This window comes from Xiphophorus maculatus, chromosome 14 (assembly GCF_002775205.1).
Source record: "Xiphophorus maculatus strain JP 163 A chromosome 14, X_maculatus-5.0-male, whole genome shotgun sequence".
In the NCBI taxonomy this organism is placed as follows: Eukaryota; Metazoa; Chordata; class Actinopteri; order Cyprinodontiformes; family Poeciliidae; genus Xiphophorus; species Xiphophorus maculatus.
Genome location: NC_036456.1, coordinates 18,650,450 through 18,673,435, shown reverse-complemented (window position 1 = coordinate 18,673,435; position 22,986 = coordinate 18,650,450). Strand labels below are relative to the sequence as shown.

Sequence of the window (22,986 nt, the reverse complement as noted above, 5' to 3'; positions counted from 1 at the left end):
TCGACCTCCTGATCTTCTGCACTCCCTCTGGCCCCATTAGTTATCCGCTGATGGCTCATTAACTATTAAGCAGCAGGAAAAAAGGGGAGGATGGACGAGCCGAGTTTATAAGGTTTCTGTCAAGCCTGCGATAATAAATGGACGCTGGGGATGAAAGCGGAAAAGTTATGGTTAGAAGAAGAAGAAAAAGTGGCCAGTTTGTCCTTTGAAGTAACAGATAAGCACAAACAACTGGATAAAATACATTCTAATAAATTATTTTACATAGAAAACATCAGAAGTTAATGAAATCTCTGCACACCAGGCATGTTTAAAAGTTTCATCAAGTGACTCTGAAGCCCTGAAATGACACTCCAGAAGATTATTTGGGCTGGTAAGGGTGTCAAATGTTGTTAAAGTATGTTGAATAATGCTGCCATCTGCTGGCCATATATAACAATTCTCCTAAGGAACACTTTTTGATGGACAAAGCACTAACTTTTTTCTTATCTGTATTTTTGTCCCTTCTTGGCTGCTGTTTGTTATCTCTGCCTACTTTAGGGAAGGACTTCAGACACGGCTGCATAGATTATCAATACAACTTTTAGAAACCCTCTGTCTTAAGCTTTTGAAATATTTTGCACATAATAAACAACTCTATGTAGCTAGCAATTGTCAACAGCACACATTTTATATACGTATATCCTGTACGCAAAAATGGTTAAATTTTAAATATTTATTTATGAAACTCATCGATTATTCAGTTTCTCTGTAAATTTGATTATTGCATAAAACCAGAGGTGTGTAATAACTGGTTACATTTAATTAAGTTTTTGGGGGAAAAAATATTTCTACTATACCATACTTTTTATTTTTACTTGGGTTACATTATTATTAAGTAGCACTACTCTAACCTAAATAAAATGTCTGGATTGCTCCACAAAGCATCCGACTGTGGATGAAATAAACTTCAATTATGTTTGCTTTTTTCTATCTAATGTTTTCCCTCCACACAATTTTCCATTAAACCGCTTGTAAACATCACTTGAAATGCTATAATAATGATCTTTTGTGCTTTACCGTCGTTGAGATGGGTGTCAATGTCATTTTTTATCATCTGTAAATCAGAATTAGGGGAAGTAAACACTCAGTGTGTGATTTTAACTTTTGAATTTAATTACCGGAATAAGTGAACTTTTTGATGATGTTTAAATTTACTGAAATACACCTGTAGTCATAGACATAGGTTTCACTTGGTGGTCTCCAAAATATCAATAAAAAAGCATTACAATAGGAATGTCATGTTCATGTTGTCATGAATCATTGAGGCACAAAAAATGTCCCAAACTGACCAATGTTGTGCCTAACTGTCAACATAGCAAAGACCCAGTTTTACATTAGAGCTTATGGAAACTTTCCTACCAGCAGTTTCTCATAAGTAGATGATGTGGTCCCTATTTCTTGCAAATATTGGAGTAAAAATAAGTGAAAAAGCAACAAAACTCCAAAGATAAATTCCTACATATCACCAGAAGGTCTGGAGAATTACTGACGTTTAAACGACTTTAGAAAAAGTCGTTTAAACGTCAGTAAAATAAGACAGATTTGGATTTAAACTTTTTGCACAGATATATGCAGCATGTCAAATTTTCTGATTTGATATGATTTCTGTGTGTTTGTGTCTCTGCAGACTCACTGATGTTGGGGACAGAGGTGGACCTGCAGCAGGTGGAGAACAGCGTTTTCGCCATGGAGACGGTGTTAAAGGCATGGCTTCAGGAGCAGGGGGGGGAGAGGGAGCACCTCCACCTGCTGCTGCCCAGCCCCTCTGACAACCCGCTTCCAGGTCCGACTCAACGACCAGCACTCAGAACCCCACAAACTCAAACGTTAAACAAACTCAGTGAAATGTTCTGTCCCACCTGTGCAGTTTGTGTGAAGTGTGACATGCTGGAGCGTCTGATAAGCCCCGCCCTCATCCCCATGACCCCCAGCCTGGGCGTCAAGACAGAGAGCGTTCGAGACTTCCTGCCGGCGGTCAAGGGCCCCGGAAATCAAAGCCCGACTCCTCAGAGGCTGAGAGTGATCAAGTAAGTGAAAGAGAGAAAAACAACAAACTCTGAGCCTCAGGATCTGCAATACAGAGTTCATATTGGTACTTGAAATCCTTGAAAGTGCTTGAATTTTGGAAAGGGCTTAATATTCACACTGCACAGTTTTGTAATAAAGTGCAATCTAATATTTGTTTAAAAACTTAAACTGGGAAATGTTACTTACATTTGAAACCGAATATTTTCAAACGCCAGATATTTTTTTCTCACAGTCTGAATTTAAATCAAACCAAACTTCTCTTGTATTGGATGAGTTATAATTAACAAAATTATTTCTATTTGCTAAATGCCAGAAAACTTAGCAAGACAGTTTTTGTAACTTTCTTTGTATATGGTGTTTTAACATTCAACTACTTGCATAATTGAAATAAAGATTGACTTTCTTACACTAAACATTATTGAAATTTCAAAGCATAAAATTTTGCTACATTTTAGTTTATCTTGTCCCTATCTTATAAGTTAATAATAGTAATAAATTATGTCATAAAATAGTAAATTTAAATTGTATTTTATAGTTAATTTGTATTGGTTTATCTCCAAAGTGTGGGACTGGAAAAGTTTGAAAATGCTTGGAAAGTGCTTCAGTTTTACTGTGGGAAAAGTGTACAAACCCTGGAAATATATTTTATTTTCTGTGGATGCTTCTTTTTAATTTCATCCCCCCAAAAACACAACATGAACGTCCTCTTTCCTCCTGTTTCTGCCATGTCCACTCTTCCTAATTTTGTGTCTGGCTTGATGAAACAGGAAGAGAAGAAACATTCGAGCCCTTTGCCGTTCGTGTGATGAAACCTCGCTCCAGTGAAATCTCTATGAATGCCTTCTTTCTGACTGTATGGAGCAGTGGAATATTTCTTAGATGAAACTCTCTCATCATGTTAGAGGATGCTTTGTTCTGCTCTGATGTTTGAAGCGTCTCAGAACGAGTGAAACCGAGTGGAAAAACTTCACAGGGGCTAAAAGACGTTTTCTGGACTGAGTTGTTTATGTCCTCCATGTGCTTTACATCCTTTTGTTCACGTTCTCCTACTTCAGGAAGTGGGAGAACACGAGAATGAGTTAACAACCGAGACTGAAAACCATGAGATGTTTTTGTGAAGTTTGGATTTATAGATAACAGATTCTACCGGAAGCAAACACAAAATGAAACACAGGGACTTTTAATTAATTAAATTTTTCACATTTTGTCACATTAAAGCCACTAAATTCAGTGCTTTTTAGTTAGATTTTATGTGATGGATCAATACAATTGTGTGTATAATTGTGAAGTGGAATTAATTTCCTATTTCATTCTTAATTTAGGTTTTCAGCAAAGTTTTTTCTTTATTATGCCTTCATTTAACTTTGATTGGCTACAAACTATTGTCTGCTTCTCAATGCAATGAAATCAAGTTGTTGCAATTTTGTGTTGTTTATGTAAGTAGTGAAAGTTATTTACTTATGATCTGCTTCGGACCCCCAAATGGAAGTGAGTTTACTTAAGTGGTTATCTGTAAGATTCTGTTTCCCAAACAAGTTTCAACAAAATTCATAATTGCCTTTCATTTTATCTTAAAAATGACAAAAAAGAGTATAATATGATTTCTTTTACATGCTGAATGACATGAGCATATTTATGTATTCCTATTTTACTTTCTTTACTTCATGTAACTAACAATTATGACATACTGTACTTGTTATATAAAGGGCATTATAAGTAAAATGTGTTATTATTATTGTTATTATTACTTGTAATTATTTTATATTTTTAATAAGACTTAGTTATGCTCAGATTTAATCCATATTCAAGAATTGGATCTGAAAGCTCTAATATTTTATATATAGAAAAGCAGCAAACTTTTACTTCAAAATCTAACTGAACCAATTTGTACTGTATTTGAATTATTAGTTTTGGATTTAAAATCAAATATTTTCCTTTTATTTTCTTTTGTTTCTCATATTTATGAGTATTTACTATACTGCTGCTTTGCGTACGTTTACATCTGAGAACCGAACAACAGATACTTGACCGATGTTCAAGAGATGATGTCACTGACTCCTGTAAACACACGCCCACAAACACGCACACGCCAACAGCACCACAAACTGATGCACACTTCTTCAAAGTCAAACACACCTTTGTGCCTTGACAACAGAAAGTAGAAACCGAGGTGTTTGGAGTGACGTAGGCCTGTTTCCATCAGTTATCCTGATTTGCATGGCGTTTGCATTTTTTGTGGAATTGCAGTTATGACATGTAAGTGTGTCTGTGTTCAGGAAAAAGTGTTTTACATACAGTAAATGAGTCACAGCATTAACCTACAGTTAAGGAAGTTCTCAGAAGAAATGAAAACTTTTCGCTGTGAAAGACCTCACCTCTGCAGTGATGACGGTTCACATCAGGAGTATTTTTTTAGCAACATCTAGTCACCAAACATTTCCGAATAAAACATATTGATCGATAATGCAGCCATTCAAGGTTCCATTACTGATTCTGGGGCATTTGCTGCATGTTTTCCCTTCAACTGTCCCAGCCCATTTCCTATCTAACTTCTATGAATAAAGGCTACTAGTGCTATAAAAAAAATCTAAAACAAAAACCTCATATTTCCTTCAATCGTTAATGCTTATAATCCCAACTGAGACTGTGTGTTTTGAAGGGTCCTGCATGCAGACGGGGTGTGTGAGAGTGTGCTGTACGGGCTGCCGCTGGTGATCAGGCCCACCACCTGCTGGCAGCTGGACTGGGACGAGATGGAGAACAACAACAGCCTTTTTCATGCACTCTGTCAGACACTGCGGGTGTGTAAACAATCTAACACTATTCTCCCACTGATGACAGCGAAATGCATCCAGCTGTGCAAAAAAAAAAATATTAATGTTGTTGTTGCTCTCAACCAGGGGTTGAGTTACTTAGAGACTATTAGTTTGGACATTAATAAAGTATTTTTAATTTGAATTGCACCTAAAATTAGTGTAAATTTAGGTATGATGCTAATTTGAGCCACCAGGCACTTAAGGAATGAAACAACGTTCAGTCTAATTGATGCTGCTATTTGTCAAACAAGACCTACAAACTTAGCCAAAATATGTTTTTAAATGATCTCTAATTGTTGGGTAAATTGTATTATGTTTTAAATACTTTTTTGTAATATGAAATCGGTTTACGAATTGAATTTCAACATGTAATTTTGAACAGCACTTGGTTTTCATCCTACAGTGTTTCAAATACAGCTAAATACTGAAACATTTATTTACTGTACTGTGCTAGAAACTTTTATTCCCTGTCTCACAACATGTACTTCTGTAATTGATTATTTATTTAACATTTTATATATAATCAAAATCCATGTAGAGAATTTACCATTGCTACAATTAAACCTAAGTTTGAGATATTTCTTAATAACATTTCTTAGTTGCCTTGTGTTGCCAAAAAGCTTCAAATACAAAATAAGAATTAACTTTTAGAAATTTTATCATGTTGTCTATCCAGATACATCAATTGCAGGATACATTAATGAGACTGTATATGTCTTTTTACTGCATAATCTAGCTCAGAGTTAAGATTATTTACTGAGTTTGTCAGCCAAATTTCAAACACAGAAAGTTCAGACTTTGACTAGGCCCTGGGGAAATCTTTATTTTGTTTTGGGGTATTTTTTTGCTGTTGTGCGTCTGGTCATTGTTCTCAAGGTGTCCGTACAATCTTAAACGTCTTGAATTTATGCATCCAAAATTAAGGCCTTAAAATGTCTTCAATATTTTTTTTAAATGCAAGTTGGCCTGAAATTCATTAACCACAGGTATTTAATTTTGTCATAGCAGGACTATATGGGTTTTTTTTCCTTGCGGGACTTTTCTGTCAGGTAAAAGTCTGAGTTGCGCGCAGATTTCTTCATTATACTCTGTCATTCAAGACGATTGAGGCTACCGCTAACTAGCTGCGAATATACCTCTGCTAGCTAACTTTTTTCCATTCGTCATAGTTAAGTGCAAATTTAACACTAGTTGGTTTCATGATGTTTGTCTTCGCCATTGGCTCACTTCTGTTGCAGACTAGGTGCAAAACGTCTCGCCACAGGAAACGGTTGGTGCTGCTTCCACGAGCGACACAAACTCTGAAGTCAGAGGTTTAGTGGATTTCAAACACAGTGGTCAAGCACCAGTCTGACCCACTGACATGTCTTACCTATTGATTGATATATATATACTGTATGTATATATATATATATATATATATATATAAAGTCTTAGAAAGTCTTACATTTGAGTTGGTGAAACCTGCAGTCATCTTGGTTCTGTTTCGTATTTATTCATTGTGTTCCTTTTCGTCAGCATGATTTTGGTGGTGGGAACTTTCCCATGGAGGCAATTGTTGCTGAGTTTCTTTCATTTTTTTGAATCATGATTATTTGAGCTTAGCTTCATGCTCAAGACTTTGCTCCAGGTTCTTTTGTGACTTCATCGCCTTGTCAATACATTTTGGAGTCATTTTTGTTCCCCAGCCATTTCAGAGAGGTTTGCCACTGTTCTCACTGGGAGTCATTAAAATCCTTAGAAATGGCTTTGTATTCCATTCCAGCCTCTGATATATCAATGATTTTGTTTCTTACTTTGGCCAGCAGGGCGAAATGTGCTGCACACACATAAAACACAGAAACACCATAAAACATGCAACAGAAAAATGCTGCAATCACAGAAAACAGAAACAAAATGGAAAATTTTCCAAATAGCAACAGGAAGTATTAAATGCTGCAAACTTCCTCCACAAAACAGAAGTGCTCCAGACCACTAGGGGGAGTGTGGAGTAAGTTAACTACATAAATATGCTGCTGTTACATAATATTGTAAAAAGACAGCATGTTCGATAAAGACATGAAGCATAGCGTGGCTTTTTTTTCTTCCCCTACAAACTTTATACTGAGGTCTGGTCATATATGATTTGATGGTTGATGCCACCTAGTGGTCTGGAGGACTTAAATCTTGTGAAGCAACTTTCGCAAAGTTTTATAGTTTTGTTTTTGCTATTTCCGGCATTTTTATTACCAAAATTAAAATTTCACAGATAATTAATTGTTTAGCGTGAATTCATTTGACACATGGTTGATTTATTTGATTACCTTCATTTGCTGTGGATGCTTTGCACCAGTTCTCCATGTTTTTCTGTCCCACAATAAATCCGATTTCTGATGCAGTATTTCCTTTGTCCGTCTTCAGAATCAAGACTTGTTCCTGCTGCTGAGGGTGGAACCTGATAAGAAATCCCCAGCTGGAGGTTCAGGTCTGTGTCTTAAAGACAAACACACAGTTTTTTACTTCATATCTTCACATCCTTTTATCGTACCTGTTACAGGTGTATATTCCCACTACATCCTCCAGCCGTCTCCATCTCTTTCCCTCCTCCTGAAGCCCGTCGCCTCCAGAGAGCTGCTGCTGCCTTGCTCACTGCCCGTCTCAAATCAGGACCCCTCTCCTAATGCCATGCAGAGCATACAGGTTCAATAACATCTGTTTAATGGAAGTTGCACTGGATAAAATATATTTGTTGATTTAGTAGATTTTATTATAAAAGCTGACAAAAATGATGCCCTTCTTCTTGCTCCGCAACAATAAAAAAATGTTCAGTTATTATTGAAAAGATAAATTTTTAATTAAATACATGAAAATAGTCAATAAAAATCTGTGCTCTTCCTTTATAGCAACATATTCAAAGACTAAAGAGTGTAAAACTGGATGTAAAACTTTCCAGTTTATCAATACTTTTAATAGGTATTTATCTGGTAAGATTTTCGCAGCTTACATGCAAAAGTGAATAAAATGTATTTACTTGTTTATTTATTTGAGTTTATTTGGTAGGGACAGACGTACATTGACATAGACAAACTGAACAAAACAGCAGTCCCATGTTTGCTTCAGTGCAATAGCAACAGCTAATTCGCAGCACTTGTCCCTAGATGGGCTTTTAAAAAGTACCTCTAACAGTTAAAATAATAATCATTTAAAATAGCACAGCATAATGTTGACAATATCTACAAACAAACAAACAAACAGTGAAACATGAAACATTCAAAATGGGTACAGTTCTGTTTTTGACGTAACCAGAGTTTTGTTTGTTTCTTAAACGTACTAAAACTGGTTACATATATAGATTTTTTTGATCTATATATGTATTAGTTCTCTAATTTAGGTAACCTACAGAACTTATTCATTCTAGTAGCGATAATGAGCTGTGATGAAGGAAAATATTCTAATTTATCATGATTTTATTATGCTTCTTCCTTTAATAATCCTTTATTTATGTTGTATATCAGTTTGTGGCTGTTGAAGGCACTTTATAAATAATCTTTACTTTAAAAAATATGTCAATTTTACTGGAATTTGTGTTTACTTAATGTATAGCTTCATAAAACCGAATATTTAGGTTAGACTAAGCCCACAGTTTCTAAAATGGTACGGTATATACATACAGGCACATTTTATCTTGGACAATATTTACTGAAAAAGAAGGATTTTGTGCTGGTTCCTCTAAGGTGTTTGTGTTTTCTGTGAATCTCAGGGTTGCCTCTCTCAGCTGGATGAGGACTTTGTGTTGAACCCTCTCCTACTGAGCAGCAACCTGTACCAGCACCTCCGGAGCAGAGCTCTGCTCTCACAGCCGCGATACCCGTACAGGTCGGCCGCCTTATCTGCTCCCACAATAAAATCCACCTTAAATGTACACTGAGAGAGAGAAAGAGACGAGGAATGACAACATGAGGGGTTTATCGTGCATCTCTTTCTCTTTACTTCAGGCTTCAGTCGGCACCCGCCCACAGAGAGCAGCCGCAGGCGGCAGAAAGCAGCAGAAACGCAGTCGGCCGACAGCAGCGGCAGGTAAAGGCCAACAGCTGCTCCTCATGGAAATAATAGATCAATGGAAATGTTGGCGCCGTGGTTCCAGAGCCACTACACATAAAAACTAGGGCAGTTTATATTTAGCCTCTTTTAGGATAACTTCCTCCTCACTTCTTTAGTTCCTTAGTGACCCACTAGATGGCGGTGCAGAGTTCATACAGACAAGACAAAATAAAGTCCATATAAACAGTAAAACATAAAAGTTTCTTTGTGTTCTGGTTTTGTAGTCAAATACTGCAAACTATTTTTATTCTTTAATTTTGACTTTTGAGGTCGGATGTTGTCAGACTTAACGAGTAACATTTAGCATAATCTATTTGAATAAAATGCAAATTAATTTCCTAATGTTGTTTTTATTTATATTGTTAAATAGAGATGAAGCTACTTACAGCCAAAAAATAAAAACGAAAGAAACCCCCAGGTTGACCTATTTTTAAATCCACTGAACTAAAACCAGTAGATACAGACTCTTAAGAGGGACTTTTGGTTTTGTTTAATGCAACCAAATTTAAATGGGAAGGAGTTAATACATTTTCATATTCCCCGCTTCACATTCATTTACTTATTAGTTAGTTATTTAGTATTTTTTATTTTTTAGTATTCATTTAATGCCTTTTTTTATTTATTGGATTTATTTATTTTTAATATTTTAATTATTTGGTTTAGTTAATTTAACGCATTTTTATTTTACTTATTTGTTTCTTTTTTTACTCATATAACATTTTTTTAATCCACTTACTGATTTTATCAATTTATTTATTAATCTACTAATCAATGCACTATTTATTTTGTACTTGAGATCCAAAATCAAACGCAGTTAATTTTTAAATGTAACTTATCTTCTTTTTAAGATGAATGCAACATGCTAAACAGTAAAACATTGGTATTTAATCTTTATTTTTGCATTAAAAGTATAAAATGGCCCCAAAGTTAAAACTCTAGAAACTGTTCTGCTGCGATGATGCATGTTTCTAGGATTAGAAGTCACGCTCGGTTCTAAATCTTGAACATTAAGACAGAAAGTCCTGTTGAGTCAAACTAATTCTCTTTGAATCATTCTTTTATTGTATTTCCATATTTCCAGAGTGACTCATAACCGCCAATAAAGCACAATGACAGAGCAAGTCTGTGGTCAGGGTATTTGAAAAGCAAGCTTACTTAAAATAAAAACAGACTTACAACACAAGTGATACTTCTCAGATTTAAAAATACAATTTCTTTTAAAAAACTTTCTATTTATTTGTTGTCGTATTTCTGGTGAACAGTTTTAACGGCCAACTTATGGTTTTGCTGCAACAGCAATCCTGTGATGTCGTAGATATCACCATGCTTTGACTCCTACACTCTTTCACACCATTAATTGTTTATTCAAACTAAACCCATTTTCCAAACGACCTCCTGCTTGAGAACCCACACATCAAGCTGCCATTTTATTTCATTTTGTCTGCAGAGGCCGACGGCGGCCCCGCAGTGTCATCGCCGCAGGCCGTGTGACTCATCAAGGCCGATAAGCTGCTGACATGCAAATAGTTCGCTTCAGTGCAAGACAGTGTTCAGGGCTCTGCTATTTTATTCGTCTTCGTCCTATTTTTTATTTCTTAAATTAGATTAGAATCTGCTGAGCCTTGTTTTTGCTTTATACTCTAAGAATAAGACATTTACTTAGCAGAAATAAAGATTTAAAGTTTGAGAACTATAACGTTTCAGTTCCAAAAAAAAAAAAAAACGACCAATCTAATCGCTTTTATTCAAAGGAGATGAGCTATTTTGAAATGCTTTTCTAATGAACCAAGAGTCTGTTTTAACAGACACTGAACTGACATACATGAATTATTCCTACACATTTTTACATTTTAAACTCTATATTTTTACCCAAATTTTAACCCAAAATTGGATGGATGGATGGATTTTTTGCTAAATATTTTAAGCTCAGTCAGGCGCCAGTAGCATCCACTTGTTGATCACAGGTGTGAAAAGTATTTCCATTGCAGTTTTGAATCAAGTTTGATATGGCCAAAAAAATCCACCTCATCCTAGCGCAAAAACTTGAGCTTTTTTTAAAATGACTGCTTCCATTATGCAAATTTATTTTCAAATTGCAAAATTTGATGGTGAATGGGAACGCAGCTAGTGAAAACGAGGAGAAAATGTTCCCTGAAGAACGACATTCAGACTCCTTCAGGCTTTTTTCTCACAGATGTTGTTATCACTAACTCTGTCACAATAACAAATTTTGCTGGACGATAAATTGTCTCAGATGTTATTGCAATAAACAATAATATTGTAGTTGTGAGACCATTTTTAAGTGGTATAATGGTAATAATGCAAAAACACACTCTCAAAGATCAATAAACTTTAAATTCTAATGATTATTTTAACTCTGACACTGGAAGACATTTTAAATATCCAAAATAAACAAACAAAAAACAAATAAAGTGAATTCTGAAGTTTCTGTAAATAAAATTGCCCTTCAAAATAAAAGAGCCAGTTGAGACCAAAGTACCAGACTGATGACTTTGTCATCCAGTTTTTGGTAGAAAAATGATAAATCATGCGCATGGAAATCATTGAGCTTGTTTTTGATTATAACGACAGACTTAGTTCTAACAATCACGATCTACAACTCAACTCAGCTTAATTCAGTCCAACAACACTTTATCATTCACGGTTACAAATTAGATAAATATGTGTGTAAAATGCATAAAAATGTGTTTCTTGGTCTTGAGGTTTCCTCTGCATACATGGACACAATGTGTGTGTTGTTTCACTTCAGCCTCCAAACCGCCAGCTTGGACCCAGCAGCAGGGTCAGGGCCACCGTGGCTCCGCTGCCCTCCGCCTCCTCCTGCTCCTCCTCCCTGCTGGGACCCCCTCCGGCGAAGGCCTCCCGCCCCGCGCTGCACTTCCTCAGCAGCGGCCGCCGGGCCCCGGCCCCTCCTCTGCAGGAAGAAGACAGTGATGACTGTTTGATTTTACAGTAAGAACAATGAAGGATGAGTGGAAGAAAGGAGTCAAAGAGAAAGGGAGAGGTGAGCGCTGCGCTGCAGAGGGGTTTCCCTGCATTAGCAGCAAACCTTAGTCAGCACAAATACACCCTCATTTGGCTAATTGGGCTCGTTGTAAAACATAGGAGCACCCACATGGCTCTTAAAGTACTTAAAGACATCGTTAAAAAATAACGAAAAATGCTTTAATTTGAAGCTTTAGTGCCCTGGAAATGTATTCATAGCCTTTGAATGAGTTGAGACCACAAGCGTTTGGTGCGTTTTATTGGAATTTAAGGTCACAGAGCAGAACTGTGAAGAGGGAAGGAAAATGATATGTGGTTGTCATTATTTTTCTTAAACGGTGAAAATCTGAAAAGTGTGGTGTGCATTTAAATTCACCCAACCACCCAAGTAAAACCCTCATCAAGCCACATTATGCTTTAAACCTTCAAATTGTTTGTGATACAACTCAAACTTTTTGACTTTGGATGGAAAGCCCCAAGTGAACATCAATTGTCAAGTCTGGGCTTTGACTAGGTCATCTCAACATATAAATGGTCCAAACCAAGTCCTGTAACAGGCGTTTTGTGACAAGGACGCTGCGTTGTTTGTTTTTCTTGGTTTTACGCACTCAGACTGTACTGTAGTTACTAATGAGATGACATTTAAAGACAGCTGGATTCATTTGAGGATATCAGAGTAAAGGTGGCAAGTATCTGAATTACGCACTACTGCTGAAAACTTGCAACATGACAAAAAGTGAAAACGTTAGAGAGGCCTTTTATACTTTTGTACCTGATTTGTGACTGCTTGAAGTCTACAGTAATCAGAACATCTTTAGTAAGAACTGAATTGAACTTGTAAGGGGGTGAGCTGGTGCCACGTGCAGAATGCTGAGGCAGCACACTTCAAAACTGCAAACCTACAAAGAGAGAAAAACATGAGATGAAGGGAAGCAGCAGGACAATGAAGGCTTCCTTCAGTAATGAGGAGGAAGAAAGAACAAAAGGTTCCTCATGTAGGCAGATTAAAGCTTCTGGATGTATATAAAAAAATCACTTCCTGCTTTTAATTTAAGACCCCCCAAAAGATGAGAGTAAGCACATCAGACACACCATGTATGTACAGTAATGTGTGCATAAAGCCCCATAGACAAAAACACACACAAGTGCGCGTTTCTTTTCATTTTGGTCCTTGTTACCCTAGTTTGAACACAGCGTCTCTGTTATAAAGCAGCAGACAGAGGGGCCTCTCTGCTGGGCCCCTCCCGCTCCAGGGGGGCCACAGCCTGCAAGCAGAACCAAGTAAGTGATTAAAATCTCCAGTGTGAGACTTCTGTGAAACAGCGAACGTAGAAAAGGAAAATTTCCGTGGTGTTTTTGGCCGGGCGGTTACTCTAAGTCGATGAAGTGGCTTCGTTTACATTTGCTCTCATTTAGTCGATGATTCACGCTCTTACGCAGATTCCTCTCGGTTGAACATGTCTGTCGTCACTCGTCTTAATTTATTCCTCTTCAGGAAGCTGCATCATCCTCACACACAGACGCTCACACAGAGTTAATCAGGATCCCGCCATTCCGCCCCCCTGCTGAAGCTTGCAGCACCAACGAGTGACTGGCATGACACCGCAGCTCCTCTGCGTTCACAAACCCAAACCACAACGATTCGTTTTGTTCCCAGAGGCCTAATGTTCGGACCTTAGCAACTTTCCGCTGACGTTTCGCCCTCGTATGTTTTCTGGGGTGTCTTTTCTCTTTTAATTACCTTAAAAAGCGGAGAAGTTGAGTCAGCGCGTGCAGATTTCACAAATTGGTTCAGGCAGAACAACAGCAAGCCCCTCTGTCCGCGTTGAGGGTCAAAAGGTCGGAGCTGGAGGTCCTTCTGTTTGATCCTAACGCTGTCAGACACACTTCACATTTAAATAAAATCAGAGGACAAAAGTGTGCTTGTTTCTGCTTTAAAAGCTGTGGCAGCCGTTCATATTGTTCTACTGTTACATTTTGACTCGTTAATGTTGCAGTTCAGTGTTTGCTTTGTGTTTAATTGATTTCTTTTGTGCGATTTTAATGGTTCATCCATGTAGAAAATGAACAGTTCATCTTCTAACTCAGTTCTCTCTGCTGTGTGTCTTCACTATGTTCTATATTTATATATTTATTATCTCTGTAGCATTTGGGTTACTAAATAAAAGCAACATTTGTTGGGAACTTTATCAGCGTAAAATCTCTGTGACATTAAGTGACTGGTTAGAAGGTCAAAGGTTAGAGCATTTGACCTTCTAACCTTTAACCACCCACTGACTTCTTAACTGTGCAACATCAAACTGAAGATCCTGATGGCAGTGAACATTACCTCCCAGCACCATTCTGCCACCACCATTATAGTTTACCAGTTACACCAGTTAGTGCAGCAGATAATTTCATATTTCAGCAAAATCTTTCCCATGTGTGTAGAAGAAATTAACGTGGCACAGGTGTTTCCAGGTGCTTTTTTTTTTTTTTTAAATAAGAGTTGGTCATTAACAATTCAAGGTGGCGGCCATTTTTCAAGATGATCGTCAAGGAAGATTTATTTTTGCACTGCAACTGCCAGCAAGTACCACAGATGAATATCTTAGTGTCAAATCAGACATAATTAGACCCACAAAAATTATATACTTACTGATAACTTTTACATTTTCACCATGGCCACCATGACTCTCATGGAGAATTAATTTTTGCACTAAAATTGCCAATTAGATGAACACTAGGCTGCTAAATACATTTAAAAATCAGCATTTTTTAAATTGTATTTAGCATTTAAGCTGCTAAACTCACAAAACAAATGACAGAAACTAATGCTGAACCACTAAACACATTTAAATATTGGCAGAAGCTAATGCGAAACCGATAACACACGCATGCTATTTGCATGCAACCTACATTTTTAACGGCTGTTTGTCTCCTAAAATAATCAAGAGGCTCAATATTTTTTGCTAACAATTAGTTGCAGTCAAAAAGCAGCTGAATCTACCCAGAATCTTTTCATATGTCAAGACAAGGAGCTATTATCTGCTCTAGTTTTGTACATCTGTGTATTTCATGATTCTCTGATAATCTTTTTAAATCATTCCCGAAACTCTTTTTACTAAGAAAATCATAATTTTTCTCCGACCAGTTTCCACCATGATCAACAAAAATAACTTTCTGCATTCACACCGACTAAAAGAATGATTCTTTTAACTCCTCTATATCTGTTCTGGGATAATATTAGTTCTGCAACTTCCTGCTTTATTCTTAATGTTCCATTTCCTTTTTTGCAACAATCTGCAGCAGAGGCAGAATTATGTTTTAGCTTCTCTTTGTCTCCGTCGCTTTCCTGTAATTGTCCACACATCTAGGCCGCAGGAATCAGACAAGCATACAAGAGTCACAATTCAGACTCGGGGAACAAGAAAAAAAAAATAATAATCATATCTCTTACCAGCAAAGCTGAGCAAGAAGAGGAAGTTCATCTCTGGGAGGGAGGAAGTGAGGAGGTGAAGTCAGAACCTTGCAGGGACCAAACAAGAATTGTTTGAAAGAAATGGGAAACATTTTTCAAGTCTGAATTGTCTAGAAAATCCTAATTCTTTTGTTTTCTTTTCCTTATACCCAAAACTAACACATAGTTCAAGCTCCAAAACAATAAATTTTATGGTTTTGCACTGCAAAAGTTGTAAATTTTGCAGAAGTTGTAAATGAGTAGACTTTTGTAGATAAAATCATTTTACTGGAAACGAAAGACTCAAACAAACCTCTTCCTCCTGACGACTCACTTTTACGCTTAAAACCTTGTAGTTTACACATACACACACACCCACACCCCACACACACGTGCCTTTATTTTTAGGTCGGCAGAGCGATGACATGCATGAAGACCTGTCATTTCCTTCAGGTAGTTCTCAGAAAGATCTAAGGAGAAATGAGTAAGATTCTCTTTCAGACTCATCACTGTTAGCCCACGCTAAAAGCTAAAAATAAACCGGGGTGGTCTTCACGCTTGGCGGGGAGGGAGCCATATAGTTTCGGGTGTTTCTGAACGCAGAACGCACAGATCCCTATCAGATGTTCAAAAGTGAAAGGGGTTCTTGCTCTGCCTTACCGCAGAGTTGAAACAGAAGGAGGAAATACGTCCTAGCTTCAGCTAAATGTTGCTTTACGTTCAGAAGTGCAGCTGACAGCTGTCGAAGTTCCTCAACATTAGAAGGAAGTCCTTTCTCAGATCACATCAGACTGAAGCTTTGGGTCTGAAAAACCTGCTTAAGGAGCAGGAGGTTATTTCAGGCCGGAAAGCAAACGTCTTTAAAAATAAATCATTTTGACTTTATTCCTTCCCTCTGGTTAAATGTCTGCAGCCTCGGAGCATAATTCTGTCTGGATCTTTGCAGAATCATTTAAATTGTTGGACTTTCTAGTATGGATGGTTTTTAGTCAACAATGTTACACAAAAGCAAACATTGTCTGCCTCACAGGGAAGCACACACACACACACACACACACACACACACGCACGCCTGCCCACACACAGACCAAGCACGGATCCAGAAATACTATAATCTAGAAGAGAAACAAAGCAAAACAGATATTAATAAAAAGTACTTGTCCACTAACAGATTATTTTGCTCATAAAATGCTAAAAAATGTCTTGTTATAAGTAAAGTCTGCCAGTGGAACCAGTACTTTTATCAGTATTAAGAAATTATTTTCTTAAACAAACTCAAATATTTTGCTGAAAAGTTACTTGTAAGTTATTTTTGTCTTATTTCAAGTGTGCTAGAAAATCAACCAAAAATACTTAAGATTTTGTTTTTGCAGTGTAAGCTTTACAGCAAACTCCACGTTTAATTAGTTCAGTTTACATGTTACATTGATTTTAGATGCGCTCTTACATGTGTGTCTTGTAAAATAAACGTCTCCGCCACACCTTGCTACTGTTGATGCGAGGAGCGGCCATATTGAAAAAACAAAGTCCGGCTAACTCTCAGTTTCCCACTGGGAAACCCGACTTCTGGGAGCGTTCCAGTTGATTTTTCCAACTGAGAAGTCGGAATTTCCCAGTTCCAAGTACAACTGGAACGCAGCGTAAAACTGGGACAGCTGGTTTGAAAGCCTCAAATTTACTAACTTAAACAAACTTCTTGTCAGTTTGGTGGAATCGCTCAACCTTTGCACGTGGATGCAGTTTCTCAGAGGCGTCTGTTTTGGAGCAGCAGCTGTTTTTCTTGGTCACCAATGATGTTAAACTTCCACCGTATTTCAAGGTGACAAAATGAGACAAACAACCCACATTCTGCTGGCATTTATTTTGTTTTTCTTCGTCACTGCGACTCCACCACTCCTTGTGAGCTGCAGCATCTTAGCCATAAAAAACAAACATCTACTGCAGAACGTCAAGAGCTGAACGTCCTCCAACACATGGATAACGCAAAGACGTTCATATTCAGTAGATTGTGCAGCACTAATTGTAACCAGTTTTCACATGTTTACACCCCAAACACAGTTTGAAACTGGTTTTGGAATGGATGAAGAATCGATATTTAGAAATCAACCAATTTAAGTAAACGTTACCAGTTCTCCTGAGAAGCTAATCTTGTTGGGGTGTAGTGGAAACTTGAGCGGATGAGACAAAATCCACAAAAAGTTCAAACTTGTTCACTGTCACATCACTTTTTAAATGTTATAGCAGAATTAAGGATATGTTCCAGACTAGACTGAATGAATTTCACTGTTTTACTGAATTAAATTTGGTAAAGCCTCCTTTTATATCTTGAAATTGTCTTATTTTTCTGTCATGAAACTTTTAAATAAACCTGATTGTTGTATTCTTGCGTCTGTGCCACCACATACACCAGGAGTCACTGAAAGGGGAAAAAAATGTATATTTTCTGTTTCATCCTGAGAAATAAAGCCAATCACACCTACACTAGTTCAGAGTGCAGCGCTTTATGCTTTATGGCGGGTTAACAGGGCAGAGGTCACTTTTCACTGAATGACTCATGACTGGCTGCCATGATCCAAAAGGCACCTGACTCTCAGTTCACCAGGAAATCCTCTGAATAAAGCAAAGATCAAACTGTTCAGCTTCTCTTCCGGACAGGTTGTGCAGCAGAGACAGGAAGGAAGAGCGCATCGCATTAGAAGTACCATCTGTACCGTGGAAAACGGCGATGCCAGCAGCCGTCTTTGAAGCTGCGTAGCAACATGCACCTCTTAATTTGGAGGTTTTGTTGACAGACTTTTTGCTCTTCTTCCCTCTTTAGCTGCCCTTATTTTTTTACAATTTAACCAAAATTAAGCCTTGGTTTATTTGTCTTAGCAAGTTAAAGGTTAATAAAATAGTAAGAATTAAAACAAGTTTTTAAAAAATCTTCCAGTCCAGACTAAGGTCACTCATGATGTTTCTCTTCACACAACTTCTGTCTCTCAGATGGCACAAAGGGAGTTTATACATCATATTTCTGCCCTCTGACTGCTTGTTGTCATTTCACCAAAGTCCACCTCTGATTGGCTGACCAGTCCCTCTTGATGGCTCATTTCCCTCAGCTGCTGACATGCTGCACTGCGGACAAAGACACTGCAAAAACAGTCTAGTTTCTAGTGCAAATATCTTAGTACACTTCAAATGAGGCAAAACCAACTTACAAGCAACTTTTCATCAAAAATATGAGACTGTTTTAAGTCAGTAATTCCTTAAAAAGTACTTGTTCCGTTGGAAAATTATTTCTCTTATGACATGAAAAATGTCTTGCTATAAGCAAACGTCACAATCTTTCAGTAGGGATTTGTGATTGATTTATTTAGCATAGCTGATCGAGAGACGAGCTCAGATCAGTTTTTCCCCCTAAACATTGAGGATTTCACTCTGACAAGACAAGTCAAATTAAGAGAGCGTAAACACGGAGAGAAGCTTCCAGATAAAAAAAGCATCAGCAGGGCGTTTCTGCTACTATTTTGGTTTTTACAGCGCTAGTGTTTCAGTTCAGTTTTCCAGCTCTCAACCACAAAACAAAGAAATAAAAAAAACTGAAGTCTTTATCCACCACACATCCAACTTTCCTGTAATTTAGTCAGCACAGAAATGCAGCTTTAGGATATTGTCAATATTCTTCATTAGCACCGACACTCATAACAGCATCGCTGTTATGCCAACAGCAGTTTCACAACCTTTGGGTGTGAATTAAGAGATGCACACAGCAAATGAGTTATTTCTAGTCAAATTATAAGCGCTGCATCATCAAATTAACGGCTGAACTTGAATTTCTTGTGCGTTATCCAAAAAGTGGCCGTCACACAGAAGCACCTGTTGGGTAAGAAGTAGTTTCAGTGCCTCTTGTCGTTGCACCGACTCTTCTCTTTCTGTAACTCTAACATGACCTTTAAAGAAAAGCTGCAAAGTGAGAGACAGTGTCTGAAATATTAAAGGTTAGAGGCTGTTTGTGTGGATGTTGAGCCGCAGTTAAAATAGCCTCGCCCACACATCATGATCTTGTCTTTTACTGCAGAGGCGGTCCACATTTTAAAAAAAAAATAAAATAAAAAATGGACGACCTAAATTATCAAGGGCTTCCTCTTCATATGCCTCCTCTCTAAGAACAGTGTGAACCTGCTGAAGTTGATCTGAAACTGTTAGGTGGGTTTTTGTCTTTTTTATCTGAGCGTGCATAAAATTATCACACCAATAACTCAAGAACTAACAACAAAAAGACGTGGCTGGACTTGCTCTACATATTTTCACTTGGCACTTCAACACGAAAGGCTTGTTTTCACGCCTAGATGTGCCTAAATTCAGCTCCGATGCGAAGTCAGCCGAACTGTGTGGCACAAGTTCGAAAGGTCAGACGAGTTGAGAAGAAGTTTGTGCAAAAGGCAGAGGAGGGGATCGTTGCAAAGGGTATGTGAGCTTTAGACGGTGAGGCCCCAGTCAGTCGATATGAGACAAAATGAAACCAGGTATTGAATGCCAAAAGTGGTGGAGATCTCAGATAAAACCAATAAATTAGTTTTTGATGTCAGATTTATAGAAAAAGTATTCTGTATATTCCAACCATTTTTACAGCACAATCAAATAGAGCTGTGCAATAAATCAATAACAATTTATACCGCGATAGACACATGATCAATATCAATAGATAACACATGTGGTAGAATATTTAGTATTCAGTATGGAGAATACTCACTGAACCCTGGTGCAGAACCACATGGCATTCTGGGAGATGTAGGCAGAGGAAAGGCTTTAGTTGCTCAACCACTTAAAGCCAGCTAAGAAAGAGTGATGGAATCAACTAGCTCACTCTCTTTGGTTACCTAGCAACTTACTCATTCTTTGGTTACTTAGCAACAACCTGCTGAGTGGCGCAGCAGCAGTTTAAGGTTTTTCGTCACTATGCCTCATAATTGCTTAAAGATAATCAAAAGAGTGAAAACTGTGACTGAAACAGGAAAAGGTCATGTCACCAGTTTGGCAATATTTCAGATATTCAAAACAATAAACTAATCAATAATTATCGCTATCGACTGACATGAAACGCTTATACTGTGAAATGTGTTTGAGCCACATCGTCCAACCCTCCAGTCATGTAACAATCGTGTGTTGCCTTCAGTTGTTATGAAGATGCTGTATACATCAAACTTGACTTAAAAGAAGTTTGACTTTGCAATTTAACGTCTTGAAATTGGGCCTCTGTCTCTTTAAGAAGCTGCTTTTGTTTGAATGAATGAAAGTCTCTCATGCTTGTGGTTGCATGACTCCTTCAACTGATCAATAAGTGGCAAGAAATGATGTTTCAATCGGCTAAAACCATTTTCTAAAAATTTCTGTTCATTTTTCCTTTAAATGGCCGAAGCAGCTGGTTCAGTTTGCTCTTTGTTATTTAACAAGTCTGGACAAGAACAAAAAACCGTCCGGTTTCCAGGTCATATTTCTTAATCTGTTGCCTAAAAATCTGAATTTGTAAAAAAATAAATAAATAAAATAAGAAAATTATCTATATTTAAATTATATGTTATCTTTGTTCAACTTCATAAAACATTTGGTGGCACATAGTCCAGAAATATATCAAAAATTTTATTTGTTTAGTTTTTTTAGTCTCCACATCCTCTTAGTTCAATCAGGGTTTTAAGCTCTGGATAAAATTTTATTGTTAATTTATCTTTACAACTAAAATAAAACCAGTACAATCTACAAACTGTGCTTTAAATAATCTGCGTTTAGTGTCAAATAATCCAGTCCAGATTTGACAAATCCAAGTGTTGCTGCTTTTAAAAATGAGCCGAACTGTAAATATTTGAGGTAAATTATTTGTCCTCAAGTGTGCAGAACTTTACAAAAACCAAAAGGAAAACAAAATAGAAAAATCTGAACATGGAACTTTGTCACAAGTTTTCATAATCCTTTTATTTTTCCACACAGCTCAACCTCAAGCTGCCGGGATTTTATTTGGCAGACAAAGTATTGCATGACGACGTTAGTTTTTTGCGACGTAGATCTTTTTGATCAAAGAAAATTCTGAAAAGTGTGGCATGCATTTGTAATCAGCAGACTTTAATGCCCCTAAAAATGTAGCACAGCCAATTGCATTCAGCAATTAGAATAGAAAAAGTCAACTTGTGTGTAATTAAAGGACAACATTATCTAGCCTCTTGAAGCAGCCAAGAGGCACATGCTGCAGAGATTCATAACTCAGGAGACATGGTGGTGGCAGCATCATGCTGTAGGAATGGTTTTCACAGAGAAACTGGTCAAAATGGATGAGAAAGTGGAGTTAAATACAGAATAATCCTTGAATGAACCCATTAGATGCAAAAGCTTTGAGACTAAACAGCTAAAGCTTCAGTGGCTGCATAAGTGTTACACTGGTCTAGTCAAAGTTCAGACCTACAACATAATAAGTATCTGTTCTGTTCTGAAGAGACAAAATGAGCTAAATGCAGATTATTGATTATGGAGGGTGTGAATACAAATGTGCTATTTTTAAAGTTTTATTTGTGAAAATAAATGTAATCTTTGCATCATCTTCCTTTCATCTCAGTTACGAACGCCGTCGCTTGTTGGATTCTCTCGGTATGAATGCTTTCTTTAAGCCACTGTACAGCAATAATGAACATTTGAGCTACTGTACCTGCCGAGCATAAAGCAGTAAAACTGCAACAACAACAATAAAACAACAAATCTAGTTCTTCAGCAGACGACTCGGGTGGAGGTAGAACTGCAGTCAAAGCCGAAGTTGGAATCCTATTGTTGGCACTTTATGGAGGTTTTATGACCCTAATTTTCAAAAAAAAAAAGTCTCCATACTGAAACACACAGGACCTGTAAACGTGTAAACAGCTTGTTAGTCGTTCCAAGAGGAAGTGTTGACGCAAATGAAAGAAAAAAATGCACACAGTCCCCCTTAGCCAAACGCTCCTTTTTCCTCCCTTGATGAGTTCAAAGATAGTTTAACGAGAAAAACAGAAGCTCTTTTTGCTTTCTGTTTTTCTTCCCTCTCTCTGTCTGAGAGAAGCAGATGTAATCAGTTACTTTTCCGGAGCTGGAAGTACTCTAGCAGCAGGTGAGGGAAAGAAAAAGGGCAGAAGTAAAAAAGAGAGAGAGAGAGAGAGAGGGCAGTAAGTGGAACAGCCTGTACCTGTTTGTGAGCCAAGACGACACAGGCAGGTTCACCAATCCAGACAGCATTCATCACATTAGATCAGGGATCTAAAACTTTGTTTTCCTTCATCTTCGTCTTCTTAACGGTATCACTCCGCAGTTAAGATGCACGGCAGGTCCGACACAAACCAGCCACCATTATCTGTCGCCTCGGCAACCAAACAACACAATTAGAGGCAGAGAAGGAAGGACGAAAAGTAAGAAAGAACGTCTTTGTTTGGGTCTTTTTTCCTTCTTTTTTTTTTTTTTTTTTGCTTTTGCTTTTGAGGCTACGCTTTTACGGCGTGATTAAGTGGTTGGAAACAGACTGAAACAACAAAAACAGAGCAGAGGAAGAGAAGTGAAGGATGAGGTCAGACTGTTTTTACT

At 37.5% G+C, this 22,986-nt stretch overlaps 1 protein-coding gene and 2 long non-coding RNA genes across 3 annotated transcripts in view; 1 reads left to right on the top strand and 2 right to left on the bottom strand.

Moving 5' to 3' along the window:
- The window catches only part of m1ap (meiosis 1 associated protein), a 32,172-nt gene extending 20,229 nt beyond the window's left edge, over positions 1 to 11,943 (top strand). The window contains exons 4-11 of the mRNA XM_023346512.1: positions 1,670 to 1,825; positions 1,910 to 2,069; positions 4,730 to 4,871; positions 7,287 to 7,350; positions 7,423 to 7,565; positions 8,626 to 8,741; positions 8,861 to 8,942; positions 11,737 to 11,943. Of these exons, the coding sequence (XP_023202280.1) occupies positions 1,670 to 1,825; positions 1,910 to 2,069; positions 4,730 to 4,871; positions 7,287 to 7,350; positions 7,423 to 7,565; positions 8,626 to 8,741; positions 8,861 to 8,942; positions 11,737 to 11,943 (1,070 nt within the window). The remainder of the gene's footprint in view (positions 1 to 1,669; positions 1,826 to 1,909; positions 2,070 to 4,729; positions 4,872 to 7,286; positions 7,351 to 7,422; positions 7,566 to 8,625; positions 8,742 to 8,860; positions 8,943 to 11,736) is intronic.
- On the bottom strand, positions 6,349 to 7,469 carry LOC111611009. Its single transcript, XR_002753857.1, has 3 exons — positions 7,414 to 7,469; positions 7,190 to 7,320; positions 6,349 to 6,705 (listed from the first exon to the last, which is right to left on the bottom strand). It is a non-coding gene; the product is annotated as an uncharacterized LOC111611009 (long non-coding RNA).
- Positions 11,836 to 22,862, bottom strand: LOC111611008. The gene is made up of 4 exons (XR_002753856.1): positions 22,595 to 22,862; positions 15,412 to 15,479; positions 12,745 to 12,871; positions 11,836 to 11,901 (listed from the first exon to the last, which is right to left on the bottom strand). It is a non-coding gene; the product is annotated as an uncharacterized LOC111611008 (long non-coding RNA).
- Between the last annotated feature and the right edge of the window lie 124 nt (positions 22,863 to 22,986).